Source organism: Folsomia candida, unplaced genomic scaffold (genome assembly GCF_002217175.1).
Source record: "Folsomia candida strain VU population unplaced genomic scaffold, ASM221717v1 Fcan01_Sc002, whole genome shotgun sequence".
Classification (NCBI taxonomy): domain Eukaryota; kingdom Metazoa; phylum Arthropoda; class Collembola; order Entomobryomorpha; family Isotomidae; genus Folsomia; species Folsomia candida.
In genome coordinates, this window is record NW_019091194.1 from 640996 (window position 1) to 661705 (window position 20710).

A 20710-nucleotide genomic window follows, 5' to 3' on the forward strand; every position below is an offset into this window, starting at 1 on the left:
ACGTCAACTTTTCTGAATCTGGAGTAAACTAGCTGGTAGTAGAGTTTGACTTTAATCTGGAAATAAATAATGTACTTAGATTCTATTTCGTCACTGAAACCGGAGTGCGATTTCAGAGTAAAAGATGTTCTTACGAGAGAGATGAGATGATTCCATCGCCACGTTTTACACATTTCTCGCTATGACGAGACTACTACAGATTACATATATCTGTATACATATTATGCATAAGCAGTGCTTGCTGGTGGCAGATGGGATTTCTTGCTCTCATGTCATCTTCTTGTTTTGCATTCATTTTCATCTTCATGATGATGCTACAGAAGAAATGCATAAAAGGGTTGAGAATCTTGTCCGTGTCTCTCAGTCACTAACTTTGTGCATGAGACGGCAGCTATTCATTTATGAGATTATGAGAGGAGGCAAGTTGAGATTTTTGCAATACTGAATTTTGGACAGAAGTATAATAATTTCATTTGGAAATTTTTTTGAGATATTTTTGAAATTGTGAACAAGTTGATAAGCAGAAGAAGAAAGTTAGCGAATTTTTAAATAAAGTCAAATTATTGAAGTAAATAATTTTGAGGACCCGAAAATCAGGACGGAGTCGGAGTTATTAACGGTAAGAAAAATCAGATCGATAACTACATATCTTGTAAAATTATTCATATCAAAATCTGATTTTTTTTCAAATTCCGAATTTCAAAATTTCAAATTTTTTTTTTTCAGATGCGTCAGTCAATCTCTGAAGAAGACATGGTCGGCGTTGGTGGTGGTGGTGGTTGCGGCGGGGTGTCCGGCCTTCGTCGCCCCGTGACCGTGGACGATGTCGCCGTCTCGGAGGCGGATGGCGACAAAGAAAACGAAGAACAAGAGGACGAGGAGGAAGAAGAAGAAAACGATGAAAATGACGAAGAAGAAGAAGAAAACTCCACCACCAATAACGCAACATCGTTCACTTTTACGGTGAGGAACTCTCCAGCGAGGGGGCTTCATCCCCGGAATTCGCCGACACCTCCACCCCCCACCACGAACCATCACAATAACAATAATGTGAAGGAGGAGAACAACAAGAACAAGAACAGTACCGTCGTCGCCACGACGAGAATCGGGAGGAATAGGAAAGTCGGGGCGAAAACGAAGGAAGAGTGTGACGCCATGTTGGATAATTTGGAACTTCTTAAAACAATTGGTAAGTAAAAGATTTCATTTGAGTAGCTGTCAGATTTCTGCATTATTGCGAATGTAAAATTTTCGTAATTCTTGGAAATTCCGGTCAATTGATTTGCGAATGATATCAGAGATATTTTTTGCATCATAGCGAATATGAAATATCTTGCAAGTCTTGTCAATTGATTTGCGAATGGTATCACAGATGTTTTTTGCGTCAAATATGAAATTTCCTGCATTTCTTGGAAGATCCTGTCAATTGATTTGCGAATGATATCAGATATTTTTTGCATTATGGCGAATATGAAATTTTCAACATTTCTTGGAAGATCCTGTCAATTGATTTGCGAATGATATCAGATATTTTTTGCATTATGGCGAATATGAAATTTTCAACATTTCTTGGAAGATCCTGTCAATTTATTCATTAAACAATCGATAAGTAAAGGATTGGTTTCTAATTTTCGAGAATATCAATTTTTTGCAGTGTTGCAAATTTCTTGGAAATTCCTGTCAATTTGATTACCAATGATATCACACATCGCGTCGTAGATTAGATTCATATCACGAATTAGCATCACTACATATTGTCATCATCTTCAATACTCTGGTTCCTGGTAGCATATTTTTTTCCAACTTGGTAAATAAAACCAATTGTTGAATTGTTTGCCCTATTTTGCTCATTTTGTTTGATTCAACTTGGTCACATCACAATTGAATGTGCTGGGTGGACAGTTACTTGGGTTGGATCAAGTTGAACCCTATTGTCCAGTTGGACAGGTCATTTGTCATTTTCATAAAATTCTCTTTGTACTAATAACGTGCGATGTTGAGTCATTAATAATTTCCGTGTAGAGTAGGTGCAGGCAGCCATGTGGGTGGATATGTATAAGATTTTGTGACAATACTTAATGTGTAGCTAACTGTCCAGCCAAATTGTTCATAAATTCCAGTTAGTTCTTCTTTTATTCGCAGTTTGCCAACTTATTAAGTTTACAAATTCCTTACTTTATTAGCTGTAAATGTGGTGTGGCGTGGTTGTAACTGTTTTGGCAGAGATTGACCATACATTTTGTCTCTGTATAGATTTTAGAGACACTGACTCGACATTTATCTCGTATTCATATCCAGTGGCTGCGGAAGGTTGAGGGGACAGAGGTGCAATGTCCCCACGGTTGTTCGATGTCCGCATCATCTCCCCATCTTATATAAACCCCTCCCTCCCCTATCCTACAATGTTAATGTCCCCACAGCTTCCGCGGCCACTGTTCACACCACGTAAGAAAAATGGGATCATCGTTTTCTTATTATGATTTTGGTAAAGTCATCCCGAGACATTTTTGGGATGGATTACACTCCATTAATATTTTGCACTGTTCTGTGGTCTGGTAACGACAACCACCAAATAGGACTACGAACCACCAATTGTACTAATCCGTTCTACTCCATTCTCGTCAAAAAAGATGAGACGAGAACAATGAGAGAGACTACTTAAAATAAAATTTGCATTTTTGCCATAAAATTCTCAACGAGAATCTCGTCATCGAATTTCTTTTTAAAGAATGATGAAAAAATCATCCGTATTGCTTCTTAAAAATGGAAATATGTAGGATGACGATGACCAGAAATAGTTTTCTAGAGATTCGTCATACTTACGAAAAAAAACTACTAAAAATTTCATATTTCCATTTATTTCTTTGTTTTTCTACTGACACAACCTACTCAGAATTATAATTCCAAACGTCAAAATTATGAATGACGAATGTCTAATGTAAAAACAACGTTTTCTTTCACTTTATTTTCTTAATGATGATACAACAACCTACTCAGAAATCGGTTTAAAAATAAAATCCAAAATTTCAAAAATTTAATGACCCACCAAACCCATCACTATTTTTTGCGAACTTTAACCTACCGCACGATTTCTTTCTTTGTCCTCTTCCACCCACACTAAAAACAAAACGAAGTTGTAAAAAAAAAATAAAAAATAAAAATCTTCATCTTCTTATCGCATCGTTTAAAATCGCAAAAAAAATCTTGCCCTTCACTCCGTCTCGTGTGTTTTGCCTTCGTCCTCGTCGTCGTCATACGTATTTTATGGGAGTTGAAGAAATGAAAAGCGTTTATTAATAGCATTCTTCGGGCATTGAAGTCTTCTTCGTGGGGAGAAAAAAGCTATTAAAAAAACAGCGTATTGTTTATGAGATGGGAGTAAGAAGACTGCTAAAAATACGACATTATACAACTCTTCTTCTTGGCGATCGCATAAATAAAATAAAAAAAACCTCGGAAAATAACATTCACCCACCACAAGAAATGAAATATGATGGGATCCAAATGTCACACATGTAATGATGGCCATTAAGCGTAATTATAATTAAGTTTGGGCCATGTTATGTGATCGTGACGTAAGTAAAGTAAATCGTACATAATTGATGACACTACTGGCACAATGAGGATTATTGTTGTGTAAATAAGTAATGAGTGTCGTCTAAAAACAAAAATATTGTCGTAGTCGCAGCAGTTGTCGTGGTGTGTGCAGTGGCCGCGGAAGCTTGGGAGGGGACAGAGGGGCAATGTCCCCACGGTTGTTCGATGTCCGCATCATCTTCCCATATTATATAAACCCGTCCCTCCCCTATCCGGCAATGTTAATGTCCCCACATGTCCCCACGGCTTCCGCGGCCACTGGTCGTGTGTGTAATTGCGAAGCGAATTTTTTTTCAAGGATGAAATGGATAAATGATATTTCCGCTCATATTTTATTTTATGCTTGGAGAAATGACACCGCTAATCCTGCAAAAGTGGAGTGGAGTGGATTGGATAAGCTGGCCGAGTTGAGAGATAAATTTGCATAATGTGCGAAAATGAAATCTCTGGCGGAGTGAAAGTCTTCAAAAATTTTATTTTTACGAGGTGCAAATTGCAAAGGAAAACAATCTTTGTGTGTGAGACGATGTGCCGATGAGCTGTAAATATGTGAATATGTATGTATGCAAATAACTTTTTCGCGGATGGAAAGATTTGCTCTTTGAAAATTTGCGAGCGTAATTTTTTTGCATGTTTTTATTTATACATACGCAGTAAGAAGAAGACAAAGAAGAACTAACTAAATGATAGGTTTTTAAAGTTATTGTCTTTTTCGGATGGCTGTAGGCCAAATTGGGGGCAATTAGTGTTCGCAAGATGCAAGCGTGCAATAATGGGATGGCGAGAAGCAAATTGCCCATTAAGTTTGTATGTACTTAATGAATTCCATGTCGCATAATGAATAATCACAATTAGAAGGTCGATATGGGGAAGAAAGTTGCGAATTTTTTTTGCACAAATTATTTATCTATTATTGGGAACCTTGTACGTATTTCGTTCTTTTTTTTAAGTCTGGGATTATTAAGGTGGACGTGGACGGGAATTATTTACTGGCTGGACCATGATCCGTATGTGACCTGATCCCATTTAAATGGTTTCATGTTGACTTTTTCTTTTTCCATGATGATGATGAACCATGACCCAGATTGTAAATATATCTGTGTGTATCATTTTTTTGCACGCATCTGGTCTGGGTGGATTGGTGGATTATTCGGTGTGTGTGGTGTAAAAATGTGTCGGATGCCGGTGCGGTGGTGTCGTATAATTTTTGGATTAAATGTGACTGAAATTGTGGGGTAAGTGAGAGGGTCAAGATTTATGGGGGCCGCAAGATAAGTAAAAAAAATTGAGAAAAATTAGATTTTTTAAATAAAAAAGATTCACTATCTAGATTTGCTATATTTCAACGCTGTTTATTTATATTTGTGGATGCCGTAATTTGAAGAAATTTCCAGATAGCGCTTCAAAACACATTAATTTTTTTTAATCGGTTCACAAATGTAATTTGATTTTTTTAATTTCAAAATTTGTCTACTTTAACTTTCTGGAACAATTTGACCTCCAAATTTTCTGAAATTAAAATATGACCCTAAAATCTAAATCCCTCACGGTAAAACCACCCCCACCACACAGATACAGCGCTTATCCATATTTTGATATCTACTAATCCTCCTCCTCCAAATGTGTAACTACTTAATAACAACTTTCTTACTCTTTCCATCATCTGGTGAGATACATATATTTTGGCCCATTTTCAACCTCGTGTCGTACTTACTTACTTATGTAAAGTATTAATAGAATACGTACTTTATTTATGCATACAAAGTGTTGCTTTGCTGCTCGGTTTTCCCCCGTATGCATGATAACCCTATAAACATTAGAATGACGGATTTATTGGGATTTCCATCGCACTAAACTTCACCCCAAATTACGATGCACGCCAAGTCCAAAGTTACATAAACTTGTCGCATGGGTCCAATCCGATCCAATCCACTTAACTTTCAAACCGGAAGCTTAAAAACAGTATGCTTCGTTGGCTGACATAATGTTGTTCTTTAAAAAAAATATATATATATTTTTTGAGAAGTCTACTGAACCGGGATCAGATCAACTCTTTGGATTTTTTCATATTATTGGGAATGAGATCATATTATTTTTCTTGCGGTTCCATGTTTCTGAGAAATTTTCCCTTTGACAGGTTGATATTTTTAACTGAAAAGCGTAATAATTTCTGACTTTTTTCCCCCAAATGTGACATGAGGGAGAATAAGTTATGAATTTTTTTATAGATGTACCAAGCCAAATTATTTTATAGTCGGGTGGTTAGTTAGTTAGTTAGTTGCCACGCAGTCTGGTCTGGTCGGACGGCATCGTTGCGACATGATATCATCATCGTCAAAAGACAACTTTTTAAGATAATATGGACAAAAGTTGTATATGGAAAATGGAAATTAAAAATGGCGACAGATTCACATTAGTCATGTCGTACATACAAATGTGTCAACTTTTATACGTGTCTGGTCTACTGAGCAGCAGGCTGTGGACAGGATACGATTCGGTGAAAATGTTGCACAAAAATAAGACGACTGTTTCCAATAAAGAATGATTCCCGTCGGGAAATGGAGATATTTTTGTGGGTGCAAAGTATATGTATTTATTTCCCCGAATTTTTGCTAGTGATTGCCATTTTTTGCTCAGATTGGACTGTGATCTTTGATCTCTCCGTAATGTGGTACCGAGTTTTTGGCGTGGTTGTAGGATTGTAATCCCAGCAGGTGCAGGTGGTCGAGAGGACAATGCAATGGATGTGGAGATTAATTAGCAGTGTTCACGACAAAACGAGATAGGGATAGATTTTTAGTTGGTGGCATTTAAAGAAATACAAATATGACGCCTACACACGCAACGACTGAATTTTAAAGTGCTCTTTTTCTTCCCCTAATGACTCTGAGTTTCCATATTGGTAACAACATTTAAGTGAATGAATTGGTGGTGGTGTGGTACGTACAGGTGCATTCATTTCATTATTATATGGCATGACCGGTCATATTTGCAATAAAATATGGATGGAACGGATAGAGTGACATATTTAATGATGGTCAATCAAAAGTCATGACTTTCGAAATTTCTAGAAATTATTTGCTGCAATTTAGATATCTAAGCGGTACAAATCGGGCAATACTAAAGCAATTTAGAGTCATTTGTCCTCCAAAACCTTGAACAAAGGTTCAATCCTCTCCGATTTAATGGAATGTGGATTCGATTGCCACGTGAATTGCACGCAATTATTTAAACAAAATCTAAAAACTGGACTGAAGTTTTTACGATTCCGAAAAAAGATAGCTCGATTTGAGCCAGGTTAGTTGTCAATTTGTCAATTAAATGGAGATTAAATGAATTGACATTTCGGACCCACCTGTCAATTTACATAAGTACTTATGCATTTAGATCCATCTATCTATATATTTAGTTAGGTAACTTTTTTCATGAAAAACTAACTTTAATTGACTCTCCTCGTCCTTCGAAACCTTAACCTAGCACAAGAAGACTCAAGACCACATAATTTTTAGATTTAGTGGCAGATTAGCGAATTACATGACACTCGGAATACAGAATCATTTAATTTGCATGCAATCGACTAATGAGATGATAAGAAAAGCTTGTTTTTGTCCAACTTTTCGCAGCTTAATTGGCCCCTCTTGTTTCTTCCGTGGGTTGAAATTGTTGCCGAGCTGCCACATAAATTCCATATTTATACTAAAATCATGCCCTCTTTTTAACGTGTCAAAATGGTCGGATTTTTTTAAATTGTATGAATGAAGTCGTCTCTTAAAGATGTGGACATGTCCTTCTCCGGAGTCCAACAATGTTGTCTGTCGTCTGTAATTTTACAATTTTATTAAGACGACCATCCAATTTGTGGCGTGGCGTGGCGTGACATTCCTTTATCTTGTAAATGAAGCAAAATTTTTGGGTTGGGTTCTCAATTTTGGGAAAAGTAGGCAAAAAATACGTAGTGGAAGCACGATTCTGGAGAACTTATGTTATTTATGGCGAGATTATACCAAATTGTGGAATCATGCAATGTTTGTTTAAATAAAGGCAATAATTTTGGATTATAGTGGTCTCTTGTCAGGTTTTTAATTTAATTTAAGTTAAGTTCATGGACGACTAAAGGATGAACTCGGGGGCGGGTTTTGTACATTATTTTCTCCAATTTTATGACCGCGTCGAATCTAATTTATTCTTACGAAAAATATTTTGTAAAACTGCGCAAAAATCTGGAGTCACGTATTGTAAGCGTGGTAGGTATATAACGAGATAATAACAATAATACTTTATTTTATAGTCCGTCAGCCCCAAAATTTCTAAAAATTTCGTCTGTAACCAGTCGGTATCATCATCGTTATCATTTGATCTAATCTTCACCGCTTTTGTTTTCCTGCGCAATTAATTAGTCGACTAATTAGGAGCCATGCTAGCTAATGATGATTTTATACTGCGTACAAGGAAAAGAAAGACGTGCAGTCTGCCAATTCGATTCAATTCACAATTCAGTTTTTGGCACGGGGTGTGCGAATTTGAAGAAAATGTATGATCCTTATACCTCCCTACGGACGGATCGACTTGGTTTTTGGTGTGGGGGTGGGTGGCTGGCTGGCTTGCACTTTTTGATTAATTTGGACATCTCGTCTCTAAGAAGAAGAGAGATTTACACTTTGGCTGAGGAATATATAATTTAAATTTAAGCCAAGCAAGCAGTTGGTGTGATAAATCAGAAATCCTCCTCCGTACCTGTCCACCAATTTAGTTTAGATGATGCTGCTATTACGTGGCTGGCATCTTTTTTGGCAGCCAAAGGGATGGATATCAATATGGATGGAAGTTAAGAAGATGTGCAAACAATATTTTAAATAGAGATGAAAAAAAAATCATCCCAGGATGATCTTCCTCCTCTCGAGATGATGATCTTATCTTATCGCTTGCCAAGTGAACCGAGAGAGAAATACACGAGTTGTCACCTTCATTTCATTAAATGAGTGCACAGATTTGATTACAAGATTTGGAAAGATAAGGGTAAAAAATCGAGCTATTTTTACGACTTTTTTTCTTCTTCAATATGATTTTGCAATAACAAATAAATTATTTTTCGTTTTGATTGAAGAAGTTTTTTTGTCCACCATTTTTTGGTTTGGTCCGCGGTGACATTTATGATTTGGATATGAAGTGAAAATGATCTCATTTTAATTATTCGACATCAATATTCAATTAGTTAATAATATTTTTTGTTGAAATTTCAATTTCACGCCATATTTGTAGATAGCTCCTTTATTTATTTATTTATTTACGCCTTAAATGGGGCGGTCCTTTATTCGATTAAGTTTAAGTGATGGATGATTAATTTATTGAGGATAAGTGGCAATTAAGTCAAGTCAATGCAACCTCGCCCATTAAAAGGGACATATTTTCGCAAAAATATTTGCAAAATGATGAATTTAATATTTTCATTCACAACTTTTTTCCTGGAGGAAAAATTATAGGTGTGCCAATTCTTTCCATTTTAGGGAGCACTACAAATATTTACACTGCATATTTTACGTTATGTAAAACCAAATACTTGGCTAAAAATATTTGCATATTTTCCACAGTTTATTTACACATATACAACAAAGGTGTGGTTGAATTGTGGTCATGTTATGTTGTCGTCTTTGTTTCATCTCATCTCATTTCGCCTCGTGTCATCTGTCACCCACAATTATGTAAGCAAGCAATGCATAATCATCATTCACTTGAAATACTTTTAGTAAGTAAATAAATTCTTACAGGAATAAATAATTCAAGTTAATGAAAAAAATTTACAAACTATTTTTTACGATGGCAGACAGACAGACGGAATAAAATGATGAGATGTATTTATTTACCATGTAGCTCATCCCATTTGTGGACTAGATGACAAAGATTTAATAAAAAGATATGTACAAGTTGATGAGCCGATGACAGATTGGAGTCGACACAAACTATTTGCATTTAAATTCCATTTACTTAATATGTAAGGCTTGTATTTACTAATGGAAAAAACCATTTACAGAAAAAAAGTGAGACAGACTGATTGACGGGTTACATGGAAAATGGAAATATGATTATGGAAAAGTAGGTCGTTTTTGTTGAAAGTGATGATGCAAATTTTTGTAGTGGTGCAAAATACTAAATACGAAATTGTGTCTGTAAAATATGTAGTTTTGTGGTCTTGACTTGGATGCAGAAATTTAGGAGATGACGACTCAATTAGTTAGGAGGCAAGTTGAGATTCTAAGTAGTACCTCTACTTTACTCGTAGAAAGCGTGGGTGGAGGTCAATTTTCTGCACGCACCAAATCTAACGATAAGTGTATTATCATCTACAATGTCTCTGAGTAATTAGTTGTGTTGGAATTTGACACGAAATGTTTAATGAAATAACAGCCCAAAAAATCTCAAGTAGTTGTTTGTTACTAAATGCTTCTGTACATTGGCACTCCAGTCCAGAAGACGACATAAACTACTAAACGGTCCACTTGACCGTCTAAACACAATACCGAGTGACATTGCTAAGTAGGTAGAAAATGTAATTACATTTTTACTGAAGGCAACTCTCATCCTCCAAGAATGGAGGGATCAAAGAGGAACATGATCATGTCTCATTTCGTAATAATAATTAAGCCAAAATGATCAAATTGGAGTCAGAGGAAGAAGAAGATGATTTAAGTGGTCAGGAAGTATATAGTAAAGAAATATACATATGTAATTTCTTGATGTTTTTTTAGGACAGGCCAATAACTCGTTAAATTAAAAATGTATATCTAGCTCTCACTTTTTTATATGTAAGGAGTTTTGAAGTTCAATACTGCACTTCATTATTACGAGTGTCGAATTAAATTACGTCTAGGTCATTTCTCATCAACTCAGATTTGATTTATCGTCTGAAATAAGAATAATAGTTGAAAAAAACGTGATAGATTTTCCGTTTGGTGAATGAGAGGTGCTTCACTTGATGGATTTACTTATCGTGGGGGTGGATCATTTAGGGCAGGAAGGAAGGAAGTCGTAAAAAATAATGCATTTAAGAAGAAGAAGATGCACTGATTAAATTTTGGTTTATTAAAAATTAAATGTTACATATACAACTAGATTTTCTGCCTACGTGGGTTTAGCTTTGATGTATATAAACATTTTAGAAATTGATGGACCCGTCAAGTCAACCTTTGTTGTTTTACGTCACCAAACCAAACCAAGGAGTAATATTTTTGCTGCTTTGTTTTGATATTTGTTTGCCTTCATCCCAAAATAAAAATTGTGCATTTAAATATATTTCGTTTAAAACATTGAGAATTAAAAGACTTGAACCCCGACGACGAGACAAGGTCACGATGACCGTGAAAAAATCTTTTTAGGGATGCTAAAAAATAGTAACACAACAGCTGCACAAACTTTTTAAAGTATTGACATTTTCTCCCATTTTGAAAAGCTTTTTGGTAGAAAAGTGTGCTCATCTTATCCGTACGTACGTACGAGAGCGTACTATATTTATTTACTGTTGGTCTTGAACTAATGGTCCGTGGACATGTTTTGCTTCCTTCTGATGACGCACAGAGAGAGAGACACTGACACCGATTTCGGGTCACATTTGCCAAAAAAATAATCCAAGCTGTGCAATGCAAAGTAAATGGGAAATGTTACGAGTTATGTTATGATAACCAGGTCGGGATTAGGTCGTCCGTGTGAAAAAATTATTAATAAATTTGCATTTCTTCTTCTATTTGCATTGCATTTGCAGGTACTGGCACTTTCGGAAGGGTTGTTCTCGTCCAGGTAAATTAAACTGCAATTAATTAATCAATTCGGTGACCTGAAATATTTTATCTGACCCCCAGGAAAAGGACAGCTTGGAATTTTCCGCCCTCAAAATTCTGGCCCTGCCCGACCTCATCCGACTGAAGCAGGTAATTTTTTACGTCAAGTTTTAATAAATTTCATATTTGTACATATTTTTTCATATTTTTCACAGGTGGATCATGTCAAGAACGAGAAAAACATTTTGCAAGCGGTCCATCATCCCTTTATTGTGAACATGTAATAAGTTTTTTTTTGCATTTTTGAGGTATTAAGTTTCCTAAATGTGGAATTAGTGTAATAAAACACGAGACTATTTATTATGCATGCATGCCCATCAAATAAGTAGTAGTGGCGAGGCGACTGCCAATTTGACGACACCATGTCCCCAGTCACGTCGACGTATTGACAGGCAGCAAGACTGACAATGTGAAACTCGTCCTGTCAAATCTTTATGTCCAAAAAGTTGCAGGAAAAACATAAACAAGTCGGAGCGAGAGATAATCAATGTGATAAAGATAACCATGTCAATCAAAGAGTTTGAGACGGAAAATTATATTTATACCAATTTTTCCTCCTATTGCAATTATATTCGTATGTATGTAGATGAATTTGCGAAAAAATTCGCGAATGTGTTTTCATATGAATATATTTTCATGCAAATGGATCTTGTCGAATTTCCAATTTACTGTGAAGACCTGAGATAAATTTAATTGTGCCATAAAAGGTCTTGTTATTTCTGCGTCTCGTTTTGGCATGTGGTTGAGTTGAGTCTTGCTTCTGCGAAATATTTGCAAGCAAGCAACCCAAAAGCGTTGATGGGTTGTGGTTATACGTTACGTGTAATTTTGTGGAATGGAATGATGGACGATGATGAATTAGTTTCGTGCATGAGATGAATTTTTATTTATTTGTGTCCACAATGCGTAGTTCAGTTTTCTTCGGGGCGAAGGAATTAATTAAGTGGAAAAAATTGATGGTTTTTTTATTCATGTTTTTAGGACGTGGCATGGCAAAGATGAGTTCAACATTTACATGATGTTCGATTATGTCTGTGGAGGAGAATTATTCTCATATTTGAGATCGGCTGGAAAATTTCCGAGCTCGACGTGTAAGCTTATTTTTCGCAAATTTTTTGATGCAGAGGCAGATGTATGATTTTTTTTGCAATAGGTGCCTTTTATGCGGCCGAAATTGTACTGGCGTTGGAATATTTGCACTCAAAGAGTGTCGTTTATCGGGACCTGAAACCAGAGAATGTGTTAATTGATAGAGACGGTCATTTAAAATTGACGGATTTTGGGTTTGCAAAGTTTCTGAAAAACAGGTAATTTTTGTATGTCAAGTTTTGATGTGTTTCATATTTACTAAATTACTTAATACTTACAATTTAGAACGTGGACGCTGTGCGGAACTCCGGAATATTTAGCGCCAGAGATTATACAGTCAAAAGGTCATAATAAGGCCGTGGATTGGTGGGCATTAGGTATGTCAATTATGGGTTGAAATTGTGTCATTTCACTGCAATTTTACTATTTATGCGTTTCAGGCGTTCTAATTTACGAGATGCATTGCGGTTACGCCCCATTCTTCGATGACAACAATTTTTCAACTTATGAAAAGATTTTAGAGGCGAAAATCGATTGGCCGAAGTGGATCAATCCAGTAGGAAAAGATCTCATGAAGAAACTTCTCGTACCTGACAGATTTAAACGGTTGGGGAGCATGAAGGTTTGTCCAGAATTTAGTAACTTCATAATTTTTTTGAAATATCAAATTTATTCGTTATTTCATCCAGAATGGTGTCGATGACATTAAGAAACATCGCTGGTTCCGAGATTTTGATTGGGATGATGTGCTCAACCGTAGACTGCCGGTGAGTGAATTGTGCTAAAATTTGCATAAATATGTACCTTGCCAATTTTTCACTTATTTTTTTGTTCCTACACAGCCACCCATCATTCCTCAAGTATCGTCGGAAGGGGACACTCATAATTTTGACGACTACCCAGAATTGGAATCATGGAGGTCTAAAACCGTCCCGGATGAGGAACTTCAGCTTTTTGAAGATTTCTAGAATCGAGCTTGGTTTTTTAACATTTAGATTGCTTATCCATCCACCAAAGTATTTCTGTATTGTTTTGTAGCGTAAGTAAGAAGTTTTAGTGTACATAAAAATTGTTGAAAAAAATGTTCAGTATTTTATTTTCACTTTATAGAATTGCCAGTCTTGTTGGGATGTTATTTTGTTCAGGAATTGTTAATTTTAATTATTTGTGCGTGTAAATATGATAGATTTAAAGGGATGAAGTTTACAAATGGGAGAAAAAGAGCACCTTTTTTGTAGATTGTATAAAAATAATGGTTAGTTTTATAGAATTTTAATTCACACTCAACTAATTTTAACTTTGCTGAAATAAATATTTGAATAAGTTATGAAATGAAATATAGTAAGTTAAGTTCATGTAAAAAGAATATTATTAATGTGTATACTACGCGACAATAAAATATAAGATGAGACTGAAATAAATAAATCATACTAAAGACTAAAAAGCATATGGGTTCTTACATCAAACTTCTTTTACATACATATAACCGTTTGTTCTGTCATAGATTAATTATAATTGCATAATGAGTAAACAATGAGGTCAGGATTTAAGGGGAAAATTGCGAGTTCATGGGAGCGTTGACGTTTGGAGAGAAAGCAGAGAAAGCTTTGCATAGCACAAAATTGGGCTAAAAATTCCCAAAAGCTGGATACTACCCGGGTGTCAGTTCCACCACCCGCATCTTGTATGCTGTGATTATTGATCGAAGATTTTTTAACGCGCACAACAGCCAGGAAATTCCATCCCTTCGATATCCTCCCCTTCTTTTTATTTCTCTGGCCGAGTCACGAAGTCCTGGTTGGAAATATTAAATATATTAATGTTAAAACTTCATAATAATGTAAGCAAGCATATTTAATTACAAACTTCAAGCTTTAACTCTCCAGTACTTTAATTACAGATGATGAAGTCGTTTAAAAATTTTGTCATACGAAGGGCGAAAATCTCAAAAATTTGGAAATTTGAAGGTAAGTAAATAATTGTTTTAATATTAATAAGAATGAGTACAAATGATAAATATATAATAATTTGCAGATATTTGTTTGGGACAATGTCAACGTTAAAAATGGTACTTGGAGGCGTACCGTAGAATCGTAAAATTAAATGTCTGCAAAATCATGGGGGCCGCTACAACTTGTAAATGTAGTCGAGTCTGTAACCAAAATGGAATCCTTAATTATATTTAACTGTAAAATAGAATATAAATTTTGCAAAAAAAATAATTGGCTTACAACTCTAACGCTCTAATATTTGTTAGGTTACTTACATTTAAGGCATTTATGGTGAAAGGCGACAATCCTGGTGCGCCTGAATAGAAATACGGAAAGTAACCTAACTACTTACATCTAGGATAAATAAGTAGTTAGCTTACGTGTAGTGGAACATGGAATTAAATCAGATTATTTAAATTTGTTAACCACCACCGTCACAAGCTGGAGGGTCTCTGTCCGAACTTGTCTGTAACTTGGTTGTTACTTGGCTTGAACATAATCCCCATAATTACAAATGTAGTGTATTTATGGCCTAGGTTCAATTCCATGCATGAAGAGAAAGACTGGAACACTATTTCCATGCTTTGTAGACGTAGTTTTACAGATTTTTTTGTGGCTAATAAATATTCCGACTTGAACAACGCCTTAGCTGTGTCTTTTATTGACCATTCTATAATCTCTGCATATAAGATTTATGACTTTATTCATGCATGAAAGGATGGTGAATCATATGAATCAAATATAAATTACTTACAATAGTTTATTAGATACAAATATTAAAATCAGTTGGTTTCATCTTAAAAAGTTCCATACATTACAAGTATACAATGTTGCGATATAAAAATACTGGTACGGCCTAAGATCAAGTTTGTATTCTCTTCGGTTCATGGGATTTTGTATGTCGGTTTAATTTGGTCAAGTGTGGAAAACTTTTCGTGCAGTTTGGCCAAGGACATTGAAACTTGGTCAATGGAGTCCCTACCCCATGAGATATGCGTAAATGCTGCACTAGCTGGGATTTCGAGTAACTTTTTCCACAATGTTCACAAACTGTAGATTTCCTTTCTTCCGGTGATTTAGTATGCAGATCTATATGTCTTTGAAGGGCAGCTTTGCTTGATAATATTTGTAAACAGTTTTCAACCTCGCATTTAAAAGTTGAGGGCAATTTCTTATTCTTAGGTCTCCTTTCCATTGTAGAAGATGAATGTTCAGTATCCCTTGTTTCACAATTACTTAATAAGGGAACATCCTTTGATTGACATTTATGAACCCTTAGCAGGCTGAGATTTTGGAAAATAACTTGACATTTCTTGCACGTTTTTGTAGTTTTCTTTTTGGATCCTTGACAAATGTGGTTTTCCGTTTCTGCTTCGGATTTAAATGTAACACCGCAACCTCTCGGACAATTTCTCCCTATTATTATATGATAAGTAAAGTCATTAAGAAAAATCATTCATTCGTATTGCGAGTATGTACCGACTAATTGTCGATGCACTAATTATTTAATAATTTACATCTTACAATTATAATGTTCGCTCAAAATGTGTCGCGACATTGCTCGTTTTGGATCATTTTTGTCTTCATTCGTAAACTTATAGTTACACTCGTCTGCGCCACATTTCCAATAATTAAAGGAAGAATTAGGTTTGAAGACTTGGATGTAGCCAAACATATCAATGTTATCAATTGATCTTGTCCACTGAGGGTTGTAAGCACTCTTCAGATCGTCAGGATCTTGTAGTAATCTGCGAAACATGGACAAAAATACATGGAAATCAAAAATGACCTATTGAATTTGGATCATGACAAACTAAAATAATGTACTCACTCATTTACAAAGTCACTTCCACTATTCGTACAAGGTGCAGGTTCACAGTTAAATATTATGTCGCCATGATTTGTACTGAAAAGTGATAGCACGGTTTCACCTTGTTCTGATTGTTCTGAACAAGAATTCGGTGATCCATCCATGACATCCTGTTACGACAAAATATAACATCTTATCTTATAAATCAATCATTGTGTTGGTTTGGTGCAAGTGGGCCACTCACATCATTCGACAGCTCATCCCAACTCGACGATGACGCCGAATCACTGCCTCCTCCTAGCCCAGTAATTTTGGCCAACCTTCGTGAACAAATCCCCCTGTTTTGTCCAGTACTGAAGAGGACTTGCTGTCTAAAATTGTCGAATCTTGTCGACCTTACAGGGGCGATAAGACTTGTTCCTTCCTCCTGTTTAATTCTTTTTGCAGAATTTCGCACGATATTTTTAAAATCTTCGAGTATCATGGTAATTTGGAGCTGAATGGAGTCCATTTGTTGAGACAAGGCCCAGTAGGAGTGGGCCTTGTCGTAGCAAGGGGGGCAGAAGGGGAGGCCTTCATCTTCAAAGTTCCAACAGGTCACGACGCCTTCTTCCACGGATAAAGAGGTCGAGAGTAATCGGAATATTTGCTCGAAATGTGTCTTATCCGTCTGGGTTGGTGAGGGTTCATGTAACAATGCGGGGATAGGCGCAGAGCAGAAGAGACACATTAATTCCATATTATAATTAATTGTCTGCAAAAAAAAGATGCAAACCAGAAATTAAATAAATGAAAATATTTAAAAATTGCAATAATTTGACACCTTTTATAAATTTAGTTGATTGATGGCCACCCAACTGCATAGTAAAGATTTCACATTATGCATTAAGTTCAAATTACTAACTTAACTAGACTGGTTAATTGTCCAGGTAAGAGTTAACTATTAATTAATTAATTATTTATTTATTTATCTATCAAAAATTACTTTGCGACGTGCAAGTCTATCAGACTTTCATCGAGTAACAAAATATCTCACTTTTACTCGTCTCCGATTTTGTCAGCGAGTTGCAGAACTGCCTGAGGAAATCGTTCCTCCACGTGCAAATTAATTTTGGTATTTTTGGTTATCCTTCCACCTTATCATTCGTAGTATTAAGACATATGACGTAAATAATTTTACAGATAAGCTATAAAACGAACTTAGCATGCCGTTAGACTGCGAAAACAAATGTGGGAACAAGGCTTCTATGAAGGTAAACAATTTGGCAAAGTTTTGATTCAAAACATTGGAATAAAAAAAACAATCAAAACAATTTGTTGATCAATGATAACTTATCATCTTTGTATTTACAGCGCCCAAAAACTGGCCATGCTCTTTGTCAACCTTGCTTCTTTGCCGCATTTGAAGCTGAAGTACATGAAACTATTGTGAAAGGAGACCTTTTCAAGCCGGGCGATTCTGTCGCAATTGGAGCATCGGGTGGGAAAGATTCGACCGTTTTGGCATATATTCTAAAGCTGCTGAATGAAAGACACAATTATGGACTTCAACTTGTCTTGTTGTCCGTGGATGAAGGAATTACAGGTATTGATTATGAGTTACTTTTAGAAATTCAGCTAAATATATTTGAAATTTTGACACTTTTGTGTTTATCAATTATCAACAGGATATCGTGACGACAGTTTGGAAACGGTGAAACGTAACGAGCTCGAGTATGGGTTACCTTTGACAATTCTCTCCTACAAAGATTTGTACGGGTGGACGATGGACGAAATTGTGAGAGAGGTGTGAAAGTGGGAATTTAATAACTATTGTCATTTAACTATATTACATAACTTAGAAATATTAAAATTCGCCATGTTTTATTGACAGGTTGGAAAGAAGAATAATTGCACATTTTGTGGCGTCTTTCGTCGCCAAGCTTTAGATCGTGGAGCAGTTTTACTCGGAGCTAATAAAATTGTGACTGGACATAATGCAGATGACGTGGCGGAGACGATTTTTATGAATTTACTTCGTGGTGATGTAGCTCGATTGCAAAGATGTACGGCTATCACTACTGTAAATATAATATTTCAAAAATTTTATAAAAATTTTGTTTAGATATTACAATTTAGTAATGAAATGATAATGTTGGTAATGTTTCGTTTTTTAGGGTGCTGAAGGTACTCTACCACGCTGCAAGCCGTTTAAATACACTTACGAAAAGGAAATTGTGATGTACGCCTATTTCAAAAAGCTAGACTATTTTTCCACCGAGTGTATCTATTCACCTAATGCGTATCGAGGCCATGTTCGAACATTCATTAAAGATTTGGAGAGGGTTCGACCCCGTGTGATTATCGACATAATTTTTTCAGGTTAGGATAGAGTAGATTTATAATAGTTGAAACGCCAATACTAAATTATTAACTAAATTTATCCACTACAGGGGAACAACTCTCGGTTCGAGAAGGAATCAAAATGCCAAAACAAGGAATATGTGAGCGATGCAAGTACATCTCGTCAATGCGGATTTGTAAAGCCTGTGTCATGCTAGAGGGACTGAACAAGGGGCTTCCAAAATTAGGAATTGGAAAAAGTTCAAAGGTGAAGGGGCAAATGAAAATCCTCGAAGGCAAGGACGAGATTTGCAGGAGTGATGGTGGGGCCAAGAGTGGTTGTGCCAGTCAGAGGGAGGGAAAGCAGGTCTGCTGTGGTCGTGGAGGGGGATGTTCGAAGGAGGAAAAAGTTGATGATCCTGTCCAAGATACAGAGCCTAAAGTCAAGCAAGGGAAACAACGATCCCTCAAAAAGCGGAGGCAAGCAAGGGAGAGAATAAATGCCACAGGTGGGTTCTCTAGAATCATTATCACGCAATTGAAAATTATATCTCATACATCCGTCGGTAAATGTTTTTACCCTAAATTTCCCAGGAAATATACCTAACCTGCCAAAACAGGATGAACATGTGAACGGAGATAGCACCGCCACTCGACTTAATGACTATGATAATGCATCACACCTTGAGGACGACGACGGATTACATGACTTTTTCGGCTGTGGTGGTTTCGCCACGTCGTCCAATGATAACAATGATTTAATATCCGGACCACTCCCAGATGACGAAGTGGGAACAATTCGCTCCAAGATGGAACAACAGAATCATCACCAAGTAGACATTGATATCGAAAATTTGGGTCAACTAGCCGCCACCATGTTGCACATGGGAATTGTCGGTGGTAGTACTCGTCCTAAATAGTTGTAAGCCTTATCTCTGTTATTAAAAAAATCCACAACATAAGCAAACTGAAATTGTTCTCCAATGATATCATTTTCATAGAAAATCTAAAGTTAGGAAAGCTAGGTGGCTAACATTGTTTAACTGTCCCTCTGTCAGTTCATGAGTCCAGATTATTTCTCTAAATTGTTTAGATAAAAAATCCTGCCGATTCCTAGAAAAGATCAACTATCATTCCTATATTAATCAATTTTTATGACTTGTTAAGTATGCAGCTGCGCCTCTACAAAAATTTTAACCCACCCAACTCTCAATTTCTATACAGACATCTACTGACCCACCAATTTATTTTACTCGTCGTGGGATTACATGACTTTATATGATAACCAACCCCACTAATTGAGCCAATTTAACCACTTCAACCTTTTCTGTCGTGGTATGGTATTTAATCTTTGCATAACGAATCAACAGAATTTCTGACGCATGAACCTAACTTACTACAGATAAACTTCTCCGTACGTATTGTTGTTTTTGTGTCCACTCTCAAGTCAAGAGTCCACTCACCAAATCCCATATTCAAATGAGAAATGAGCAAGATATTAGATGAGGTCTACATGTCTATGATCGGGTACACACAATAAAAATTTTGCACTATCATGATCATTGTCTTTACAGAGAGGGGTGAGTCATAAATGATGTCGTCGGAAAAGAGGGTTACCTGTCCGAGTGATTGACGACAACTCCATTTCGCCCACATGTTGAGATGAGTGGTCTAAAATATGAAAAACATGACATCATTTATGTACCTCCTTGCCCTCACTTTGGCAACATGGCGTTTGACCAAACACGAGCTATCTTCATGCATGTTCTGCCATATTCCATCATACGACAAAATATATCTTGGAATAGACTGTTTCTTTCGCGAGGATGCTTTTTGGACGTGGGAAAACAACTTTTGAACACTCATCCATGCCCACTCTCGTTCTGTTTTTCTCTCCTCTTGTTTACTCAAGTCGAATAATTATACTGGAGAATTAATTATAAATTATAACAAATGTTCCAAATAATTAATAAACTTCAACCTTCCTTCTTTAATTTATTATTTTGAACTGGTTCTTAGTCTCTTCTGTAGTGATTGGGGAGTGAATTTTGTAAATTATTTTTGGTAAAATT

At 36.1% G+C, this 20710-nt stretch overlaps 3 protein-coding genes and 2 long non-coding RNA genes across 10 annotated transcripts; 3 read left to right on the forward strand and 2 right to left on the reverse strand.

Moving 5' to 3' along the window:
- The first annotated feature begins 358 nt into the window (after window positions 1–358).
- On the forward strand, window positions 359–13959 carry LOC110844940 (cAMP-dependent protein kinase catalytic subunit PRKX). Its single transcript, XM_022091278.2, has 11 exons — window positions 359–619; window positions 727–1189; window positions 11351–11385; window positions 11448–11516; window positions 11582–11646; window positions 12408–12517; window positions 12580–12733; window positions 12801–12892; window positions 12956–13137; window positions 13205–13282; window positions 13358–13959. The coding sequence occupies exons 2-11, from the start codon at window positions 727–729 to the stop codon at window positions 13481–13483; spliced, it is 1374 nt and encodes a 457-aa protein (XP_021946970.1). The 5' UTR covers window positions 359–619; the 3' UTR covers window positions 13484–13959.
- Window positions 13960–14046: 87 nt separating this feature from the next.
- LOC118434640 lies at window positions 14047–14892 on the reverse strand. Its single transcript, XR_004834166.1, has 3 exons — window positions 14782–14892; window positions 14600–14667; window positions 14047–14309 (listed from the first exon to the last, which is right to left on the reverse strand). It is a non-coding gene; the product is annotated as an uncharacterized LOC118434640 (long non-coding RNA).
- Window positions 14217–15144, forward strand: LOC118434639. Its single transcript, XR_004834165.1, has 3 exons — window positions 14217–14355; window positions 14416–14482; window positions 14550–15144. It is a non-coding gene; the product is annotated as an uncharacterized LOC118434639 (long non-coding RNA).
- A 104-nt stretch (window positions 15145–15248) lies between these two features.
- On the reverse strand, window positions 15249–17276 carry LOC110844939. Its single transcript, XM_022091277.2, has 5 exons — window positions 17140–17276; window positions 16561–17070; window positions 16338–16486; window positions 16031–16254; window positions 15249–15922 (listed from the first exon to the last, which is right to left on the reverse strand). The coding sequence occupies exons 2-5, from the start codon at window positions 17053–17055 to the stop codon at window positions 15369–15371; spliced, it is 1422 nt and encodes a 473-aa protein (XP_021946969.1). The 5' UTR covers window positions 17056–17070; window positions 17140–17276; the 3' UTR covers window positions 15249–15368.
- Window positions 17277–17355: 79 nt separating this feature from the next.
- On the forward strand, window positions 17356–20632 carry LOC110844938 (cytoplasmic tRNA 2-thiolation protein 1). 6 transcript variants are annotated; one of them, XR_004834164.1, is made up of 10 exons: window positions 17384–17569; window positions 17670–17901; window positions 17984–18102; window positions 18190–18378; window positions 18473–18677; window positions 18749–19147; window positions 19233–19560; window positions 19863–19973; window positions 20041–20145; window positions 20213–20632. XR_004834164.1 is itself a non-coding variant. In XM_035848642.1 (8 exons), exons 2-8 carry the CDS (start codon window positions 17522–17524, stop codon window positions 19556–19558), a joined length of 1518 nt encoding a protein of 505 aa, XP_035704535.1. In that variant the 5' UTR covers window positions 17356–17430; window positions 17499–17521; the 3' UTR covers window positions 19559–19611. The 6 variants fall into 6 exon arrangements, 3 of the variants coding, with proteins under 3 accessions (XP_035704535.1, XP_035704534.1, XP_035704533.1); XR_004834162.1 differs by having other exon boundaries at window positions 19863–20145; XR_004834163.1 differs by lacking the exon at window positions 20213–20632 and having other exon boundaries at window positions 20041–20197.
- Window positions 20633–20710: the final 78 nt, after the last annotated feature.